The 10,241-nt window shown below is 35.9% G+C and overlaps 1 protein-coding gene across 3 annotated transcripts in view; it reads right to left on the minus strand.

Annotated features, from left to right (window-relative positions):
* Positions 1 to 25: 25 nt before the first annotated feature.
* The window catches only part of LOC106875051 (photoreceptor-specific nuclear receptor), a 268,961-nt gene continuing 258,745 nt past the window's right edge, over positions 26 to 10,241 (minus strand). For 2 of the 3 annotated variants that reach the window (XM_014923014.2, XM_014923015.2), the window contains exons 7-8: positions 7,977 to 8,082; positions 26 to 993 (exon numbers count right to left, since the gene is read on the minus strand). In XM_014923014.2, the coding sequence (XP_014778500.1) occupies positions 861 to 993; positions 7,977 to 8,082 (239 nt within the window). In that variant the 3' untranslated portion in view covers positions 26 to 860. Of the gene's footprint in view, positions 994 to 7,972; positions 8,083 to 10,241 lie in introns of those variants that run through there. The other variant, XM_052977422.1, reaches the window with a different exon arrangement.

Below are 10,241 nucleotides of genomic sequence, written 5' to 3' on the forward strand. Positions count from 1 at the left end.
ATATATATATATATATATAATCTTTCAAAAGCACATTCTAAGGGCGATGTTCTTTTAATGTCTTCAGTGATATTCGGTTTAAAATGTTACTCTACAGAAGTTTTACTGTGAAGTGATCGATTCCAGTCAAGTCATATAATTTTCGATCTATTTTTGAGTAATTTCAATGTGGAATTTGTTCCCTAGAATATTGAATTTACAGCTATTTTGTGCCTTTTATTTTACCACCAGGCACCACCACATATTGTACGAAAAACGACACTCTACACTGGTCTTGTACATAAATTTGTGAATGAGTTAAGTGTCCATTGATGGAAGCAAATGTTGCAGATATTTGGTTGATTACATCACCATCCATAAACAGGTCTGTGTGTGCAGTGTTTTTTGTTTGCATTCAAGAACTATTCATTAGCCAATGAGAAAGACAAACAAACATGTTTTGTATGTGAATGTTATCGTGATTAATATTGAACTGATATTCATTATATGATCGTATATATATGTAATATATATATATATATATATATATATATATATATATATATATGCAGATGTAAGTAAATGTGTATCGGGGTGGGTAAGGCGATATAATTATATTGACGATAATATTGAGTCAATTCACGAGTTACATGTGAGGGGGAAAAAGTAGATATGTATATTAATATATAAGGTGTATGATACATCGTATGAAAAAAGACAACGTCCAAAGGTCACTAATACTGTAAGTCATGAGAGAGGGACAGAGAGAGAGAGGGGGGGGAGGTGATAAAAGGAGAAATAGTGAGAGTGAGTGCGATAGAGAGAGAAAGAGAATTAGATCGGGTTTGAACTACAGTCCCCAAACTTTGAAGTGGAAGTGTTTAGCTTTTAAACATGTCGCAAAGTAGCCGGTTCATCGGGGTGTTTCCGATAGTCCGTCGAAAGAAAACTTTCTCGATTCGGTCTGGTGAGACATAGCGAAGAGCAGGAAGCATCAGTAAAAGTCGACCAAACCTGAAGAAGATAAATATGAAAGATGTGTCAATTTGATACTACGTTATGTTAATCTCTTTTAGAAGAAACAATTTAAAGACAAACATTTACAATTTCTCGGTTTGAACTTGTCTGGAAAGCGATTTGACATGAAACCGTGTTGAAACTAAAATAATTAATGCATAGAACATTAATTTTAGCCATTCCTAAGCATACAAAAAAAAAAAAAGACTTTTGATAGTGAGCTAGCTGTCTACTATATACCGTTAACTCTTTGAAACTATATTTGCAATTTCTCTTTCATAAAATTCCGATAGCGTTACGTGAAAAGTGTTCAAGCTTTGCAAGGACGCACTCTTTAACAGAATGGCATTTTACAAGCGCCCTCTCTCCATATATTATAAAAATATAGATTAATTTAATCAATCAGAAGCTAATTTTGCACTGTAAACTATTATCCTATCCAGAAATCGCTCATTTTAGATACTTGCGTAGATGAGTGTCCCTATGTTAGAGTTTTATGGAATTTACTGAAGAAAGTGAGGAATAATATGATGAAACTTTATTGAACCTTGGCGCAACATCAGTCATGTTTTTACTCACAATGTCTAGGTCATACTTTAATTCTGTCAAGGATATTCTTTTTCGAAATGCGTTTGCAAATATTATGTGTAAGCATTTTACTTCTAAGAAATATCAAGAAACCACAGAATATCTAGCGCTCTATCATAGTTGCCCTTTGATAATCCTCTCAACCCAATGGGCTTACAACGCCCTGCCAAGCATCTACTGAACAAATCAGTGCTTTACATTGACATGATTCCGTAAAAAATAAAAGCTTACTGAGACATTCGAAACTCAACTGTTGAGACTTTAAGCTATAGATTCGCAATTAATAATTAATATTTCAGTGTTATACGGTGGCGAGCTGGCAAAATCGTTAGCTCTTTTGACAAAATGCGTAGCGGCATTTCTTCCGCCTTTATGAAAGCCAGTATGCTGGTAGAATTGCGAGCAAATCGGGCAAAATGCTGAGCAGCATTTCGTCCGGGCTCACGTTCTGCATTCAAATTCCGCCGAGGTTGACTTTGCCTTTCATCCTCTAGGAGCAGATAAAATAAGTAGCATTTGAGTACTTGGATCAATGTAATCGGGTTACCAACTCTCCGAAATTGCAGAACTTGTGCCAAAATTTGAAACCAATATTATACATTATTTTACAAAATGAGTTGGTACATAAATAAAGTCTCCTAAATACTTGGATTCTGTATCAGAGCTGGCATGAAATAACACGTTTTGTCAGCAATTACTAAAATATTCCTCTCTTGCTTCTAAAGAATTTGTTTTTCTGCGATCGACCTTTATTAATTGCATGGACAGAGAAGAAAGACAATGCTCATGACGAATATCATTGCTTCTGTAGCTGGAAGAGTTAAATGTAGGGAGAAATAGTAGACCTGGTGCAATTCTCCCAATAAAATAAACACAGGGTGGGGTTAACCAACACATTCGTTTTACAATAAAATTTCATTTGAGATTTACAATCAACTTTATTTTGTAACTGATTGAAAATATACTTTGAACGATAAAATTCTGGAGAAATATACATTTTTACATTAGTCAAATAATACACATTTGCAAAGTGTGATGATTACACGATTACACCAGCCTTCTTAAATACTCAGTATGTATTTTCTTGAATTCAGAGCTGGAAAAATTAAGTCAGCACCAGCTGAGTTTGAACTCCGAATGTTTCTATCAATCTACTGTTCGAAAACTTTACAGAATAGTGATATATTACAGAATAAATTTTGGTTTCAAATTTTGGTACAAGACCAGAAATTTTAAGGGAGATGGGTATGTTGATTGCATCGATCGCTCTGTTTAATTGGTACTTATTTTATCGACTCTGAAAACATAAAAAGCAAAGTCGACATCGGTGGAAGTCGAACGCAGGACGTTGTAAAGAGCCGGAAGAAATGCCGCTAAGAATTTTGTACGACTCGCTTATGATTCAACCAAGTCGCTGCCTTAACTACAGAATAATTAATTCAAATGTTGGCAGAGAGCAGTTTTTGAGTTGAGAGGGAAGTTGATGACATCGACCCAAGTATTTGGCTGGAAGTTATTTTATCGGCCCCGAAAGGTTAAAAAGCCAAATCGATCTCGGCAGAATTTAAGCTCAGAACGTAAAGACGGACGAAATGCTGCTAAGCATTTTTCTCGGTGTGCTAAAGATTATGCCATTTCGTCAACTTCAGAAAAATAATACAACTAATTACATGCAAGTAGAGGGGGTGCAGTCAGACTAGTCAACGACCATGTGTTTCTGATAATTATTAATTGCTAAACTGAAGTACATTGAACCGTAAACGATCTGATCCAATAGCATTTGTAGCTAGAACGTAATGGGAGTAAACTGATTACTTGATGACACTTAATTTGGTACCCTTTCGTTAAAAAAAAGAGTATAAAGACCCTTGCAGAGTGATACAGACTCATAGGGCAGGTTACCGAGGCGTATATATTCATCAACTGGTCGGGACGTCGGTTCGTCACAGAATTACTCATTTTTGGACTGGAGCTACGTGAAATGAAGTGCTTTGCTCTGGAACACAACGCGTCGCTCAGTCCAGGATATGAAACGATAGTCTTACGATCATGGGTCAAACACCCTGACCACTAAGCCATGTGTCTCCACACTCTTCCGTTTGTGCACTCAGTTTTCTATAAATATTCAAGAAATACTCAACGAATACATTCTTGAATGCCGTAGAAGTGTTCTTCAGCTTTAGACAATACGGCACAGCAGTTCAATTTGAAGCTGCGTTTTATTTTTTCATCAATAAGAGCCAAGTTTTCCTTTACATCCTCCCAAGGTGTGTAAAATAAGTACTAGTTAAACAGAGCAGTCGATGTCATCAACTGTTCTCTCACAAACTTGTCATCTAGAGCGCATGTCAAAAACTTATTCCATCGTAGCTTTAATTCTTTGGGAATCGATAGATAAGATAAGTTCCAGTCGACCGACTATACCATTTAAAAATCTGAGTTTTTGCCATATAAGTAAAACACTCAATCAATATCTATCTATCTATCTATCTATCTATCTATCTATCTATCTATCTATTTATCTATCTATCTATCTATCTATCTATCTATCTATCTATCTATCTATCTATCTATCTATCTGCGTGTGTCCGTGTGAGTATACATATACAAACAACATACATTTGCACATTTATATAAATATATTGTTACAGTGGCATTAAACTGAATTAGTTTTATAAAACTTTGATTAGTTTTATAAAGCCTTGATGGTACGAGTTCCCACACATGTCTCCACGTGGTTGTTCGACCTGCAGAAAATAACAGTCAAATCTCTTTCAAAGCACTCCTTGTTCTCTTTCAAAAAGTAAGGATATATTTGACAATGTACTCTGTGCAACAGTATGTCTAAACAGAGGGACTCATCATGGCTAGAGTTCCCATGAATATATATTTCTGATCGATCAGAGCTGACCGTGACTAAAAACCACAGCAACTACAGAAAGCACAGATTTTATGAATAAAGAAAAGTGAAAATGTGCGTGTAATCTCTTTTTTCTTTTTTTTTTTTCAAGAATCAGCGTGTGTTAAGTATAAAAGGATGCTCTGTATAGTATCAATTGCGGTCCTTTCTATACATTTAGCTACAAATTATCTATTCTCGTATATTTTTCACACCAGAAAATAAATTTAGTATTCCCCTGAAGTAGTATAAGCTATTTATGTATGTAAACTGTTTTTCTACTCGGTTGTTAAATTTTCATTTTTTAAGTATAGTAACTGATGTATTGGGTTTATTCTCAATTAAGTTTTAAATCTCATTTATTCAGCTTGTGAGCTAACACATTCATCCCAACACAGTACACTATTGTACATGCACTACAGTCGCTTTTGTTAATTCGCAAATGCATTTTTCCTTCACCCATAAAATTAGCTATCATTCTACAATTTATAATTGCATTACTTTTCTTCTTTATTTTCATCTACCAACTTTAATCAAAGATTTATTTTAAGGAAATTAAGAAAAACAAAATAAAATAAAAACAACAAAATCGTTTTGCAAAGTGTGAGTTTTAATACTGCTTTCATTAGTGTGGCATTCGTGTTAAAAATGATAGATCCAACTCAGTTCGCGAGCGTTGCTAGCAATACTGTGACATCTTGGCTAATCAGCTTGTGATCGATGGAGTCAGTGTACAAAGCTGACGGTTTCAGATCCCTTGACTCAATAAATTTAAGATATATTGACATAAATTCAATTACAAAGACGACCCTCGACACTCTCTCCTGGGAAATTTCTAAGTGCTGAAATTAAACGATAAGACTAACAGAATTGACTCAATGTCACCATAGTGGTTGTCGACATCCTCCCCCTCCTCCACACCATCATTATCACTGTCATTATTATTATTATTATTATTATTATTATTATTATTATTATTATTATTATTATTATTATTATTATTATTATCTTTACTAAATATGTTGTTCTTGTTTTTGTTTTCGGTTAGTCAATTGGCCTGTCAAACCTACCTTGCGCTCTACAGATTGGCCGACGGCTGAGGCGTAATGAAGACAATAGACAGTTTCACTGTTAGAATGTGGAAAAGTAGTTGTAAGCAAATCCCCTTTTCCCCACAAACACCCAGGAACCTTATTTCGGTTTTCTTCTCTTCCTTTACCATTTTGGCACGTGGTTCGACTGTAAAGCACGTGGCTTGTCTCCGGGAAACGATGACGGTGAACAAGTCGGGAATCAAGCAGAATTTCGCCAAAGTTTTGATTAATTTAGCCTTTTTCTCACTGATGGTTTAATGGTTACAAGACTATAGTCACCTTTCTCCTCACAACCCCTTACACATCTTCCAGATCGCTTCATTTTCATCGAGTATTTGCACTTTCCAAAAGTTATGGCGACCTGAGCGTGCTCTTAACCAGCTCTTATACTTTTCTCTCTCTCTCTCTCTCTCTTTCTGCTTCTCTTCACTTTCTCCTTCCTTCCTTCGCTTTCCTCTTCCTTTTCCAGCCTGCTATTTGATTTACCTCAACCGCTCCGAAAACCCAAGTATGGTGGACACGTGCATATCGCATACAGTATAATACTAATCGACGTTTTAGTGCATGGACACAAACAAACAAAAACTTTCCCACTTTCGTTTTTTTTGTGTGTTTTTTATGTAACCTCTTAACTCAAGTCGATTTCTGTGTGAGTATGCATGTGCATATCTGAAAACACGTGTGTCACCTTATGCTTAACTCTACCCGTAACACACACACACACACACACAAGCTTCATATGTGTCTTTCTGTGCGTGTGTGTGTGTTTATACGCATATAACAGGCATTAAATACTTTTTCTCTTCTATCGTAATCATAAACACACACACACACACACACATATATATATGCATATATATATGCATATATATATATATATATATATATACATACATATATACATACATCCATACATGTACATACATGCATACATGCATACATACATACATACACACATGCATACATATACATACATGCATACATGCATACATACATACAAACATACATACATACATACATACATATACAAGCCTACGTACGTATGTATGCATATGAAATTTATTTCCAAGGGTTGCAGTTTTATCGTTCACGTGTATTTCTTTCTCGGACACATTTGTTTGTCAAGAGGGACATAAAAATGTCATTACTGTTGACAAACAAAAACAAATCAACAAAACAATATAATTATTTGGAATAACATTGAAAAAACTAAACGAAAAATAAGCAAAATATAGTGTAAAATAAAGAGAAGGAGAATGAAAAAGAAAGAGAGAAAATGGTGAGGTGGAGAAGTTATCAGTTATCTTGACTGTTTATCGCCAATGTTATAACACAATCAGTGATAATAAGGTTATGGCAGACATCCTGCATCGGATATTGTAGAAGCATGAGCAATGTAAGTATGTTGATAAAAAATTAAAAAATTGGCATAGAGAAATAAGACGGAGAAACAGATATTGTTGTTGTTTAACCCTTCTTCGGTCCTCGTGATGTACACTGTCTTTAATGAAAAGCATTTCACCGATGTGTAACCCATCTTCTTTAGTGTGATGGGGACTATATAAGTCAGTCTGTAATTTCTTGTAACTTGTGTGTGTGTTACTATTCGTAGGGTGGAGGCGCAGTGGCCCAGTGGTTAGGGCAGCGGACTCGTGGTCATAGAATCGCGGTTTCGATTCCCAGACGTTGTGAGTGTTTATTGAGCGAAAACACCTAAGAGCTCCTCGAGGCTCCGGCAGGGTGTGGTGGCGAACCCTGCTGTACTCTTTCATCACAACTTTCTCTCACTCTTACTTCCTGTTTCTGTTGTGTCTGTAATTCAAAGGGTCAGCCTTGTCCCACTGTGTCACGCTGAATATCCCCGAGAACTACGTTAAGGGCACACGTGTCTGTGGAGTGCTCAACCACTTGCACGTTAATTTCACGAGCAGGCTGTTCCGTTGATCGGATCAACTGGAACCCTTGACGTCGTAAGCGACGGATTGCCAACAACTATTCGTGGGGCGATGTGGCTGCTAATTCTAGCAGGTCGGGTCGCTGCATAGAAGTTCCGTTGTTCATGAAAGTGACAATTTTAATTAGTTGACACTGAAGTCCTTCCACGAGCTGAGGTTATGTTTTGAACATTCAATCTGTATCTATGCCCCGAGTATTTCTATTTCCATCCTGTCTCTAGTATTTATGTCCTAGCGGTTTGCGATCTGGAAAAGTAAATGGTGATGTTAACGGTCAAAATAGGGAGATATGACTAAATATTAAAACGTTTTTGAAATAAATGGTAAAAGATTCGTGAGAATAATCTGAAATATTTAGTCTGGTGCATTAACTCTTCTACGAGTAGAAGTGTCAGTTATTAGTACGTAGGAAAGAACTGTTTCTTTTTTTCTTTTGTAACTTACCTGATTGGTTGTGTTGGATGCTGAGTGTGAATATGTTGACCAAGCATCACTTGTGCCTGATCCTGCAGGTTTTCTACTTGGTGGGGATCCTTTAAACCTCGGGTATCTTTGAAAACAGAAAAAGAAAAGCACAATGATAAACTATTTAAAGATAACCCAATACAAAATAACAACTTATAACTTTGACATAAAGATGTTCCTTTAGAGTAGGGGGTGTACCGATTTAGTCGATCCCATAGACTGGTATTTCTTTTATGTTTTCCAAGAGAAAAAGAAAAGCAGGTTGAGTGATGAACTCGGACAGTAAATAGGCGTAGCAGAATGGTCAAGTATTCTATCAATTCTAAAGTCCACTGCATTTTCTCAAATATTAGATGCATATCAGACAAAAATTATCTACAGAAATGGCTACAACGTTAGTTTAATTTGGAGGATAAAACATGATCCTAACATTTAAGAAACATAAGTGATATTCTTTTCTACTCTGGGTACAAGGCCCGAAATTTTTTGGGGAGGGGAGCAGTCGATTAGATCGACCCCAGGACGCAACTGGTGTTTAATTTACTGACCCCGAAAGGATGGAAAGCAAAGTCAACCTCGGTGGAATTTGAACTCAGAACGTAAAGACGGGCGAAATACCGCTAAGCATTTCGCCCGGCGTGCCAACGTTTTTGCCAGCTCGCCGCATTTCGGGAAAGAGAAAGTAAATTTTATCAACTGAGAACTGACATAAGATCGACTCTTCGAAGCTGAGAATATGGCTAGTTAAAGTAATTTAAACCATAACCTAATTTGACACCACATCCTGTCCCATAACTATTTTTAGTGAAGACTGAACATTCAGACCAAGCCTCTAGTTCCAATACAAAATCCCTCTCTTTCTCATACTTATCTATGAATCCCCGGAAAAGTTAATGAACGCAGCTCCCACTCGATAAATCCATAACAGTAACAAATACACTTGATGTCGCTGTCTTAATTCATCTGTTTAAATATCGTTAATTAGAGACTGTCAACATAAATATAAGCAATACGAGTATTTAATTATTTAAAATTCAAAGCATTGGAAGAATACCTTCAGGAGACACTTAGGATATCCCTTACACTCTTCTTTTCCGTTTACGTATTTGGTTTGGAAGATTCTTGACGTGAACACGTGTGTTGAAGCAAATAATGTTATACATGGGTATGGTCATTTTTCCCCCCAATTAAACACACGCACTATTTATCTGAGCGTCACTTTAGTTTTTTATTCGTATTACTTTTAGTTTATACGTCTGTCAAGGTTCCTTCCGTCACACGTTCTGTTGGGCGTAAGAACTTTGTCAGACGTGTGTTTAACTGGTTGAAAAAAAAGAAAAAAAAGAGAGACCTTCCCCAAGTATGACAATATCTTCTTTAGCAGATTTGTCAGAAGTCCTCATATCGTAAATAATCACAGACAACACTTCACAGTGTATGAATTAATAAATATATTTAAATGTTAACCAATACATATCATGTGTGCTTATTAAAGATGTCTTTGTTTATAACCTGTGGAGTACAGCCTATAATTACTGCGTTCATTCTCAATATTTGCTAATAATAAGCGTTAACAGTTTAATCGAAATATTCCTTGAAGATTCGAAGAATAAACGAAAGCCAAATCATTCGGATCCTGAGCAAACTATTTCTCTATAAATTGAGTTCTTAATAACTTTAGAGAAAGTTAGAAAGGAAGGGAGTGCGAAAAAAAAAAAAATCAAACAAAAGAAAAACAGAGAGAGGAAACGATGTGCGCGCGCGCGAGTTCGCATGTGAGTGTAGATTCAGAATAAAAATGTGCAAAAACAAAACACAAAACTAGATCAGGTGATTTATCAAATAGGCTTTAAACAAAAATGCTGAAGACCAATGAGCAATCTTAATCAAACACATAGCAAAAGTTTTGCAATGTCTTGCATGGTAATGAATTTCTCTTTTCTTTTGCAGTCCAAGTGATAGAGTCTACAGCTTAGTTGAGAGATAGGAAATCTTAAGAAAAATAGAAAGAGCAAAGATATATAGATACAGCAGACACATACATTCGTACCTATATATATGTATGTACATATGTGCACATACATACATACACACACACACACACACACACACATGTACATGAATCATTCATATATATATATATGTGTGTATATATGTATATATATGTGTACATACGTCATACATATATATATATATGTGTGCGTGTGCGTGTGTGTGTGCGTGTGTGTGTGTGTGTGTGTGTGT

The sequence above is a fragment of the Octopus bimaculoides genome, chromosome 2 (genome assembly GCF_001194135.2).
Source record: "Octopus bimaculoides isolate UCB-OBI-ISO-001 chromosome 2, ASM119413v2, whole genome shotgun sequence".
Lineage (NCBI taxonomy): Eukaryota > Metazoa > Mollusca > Cephalopoda > Octopoda > Octopodidae > Octopus > Octopus bimaculoides.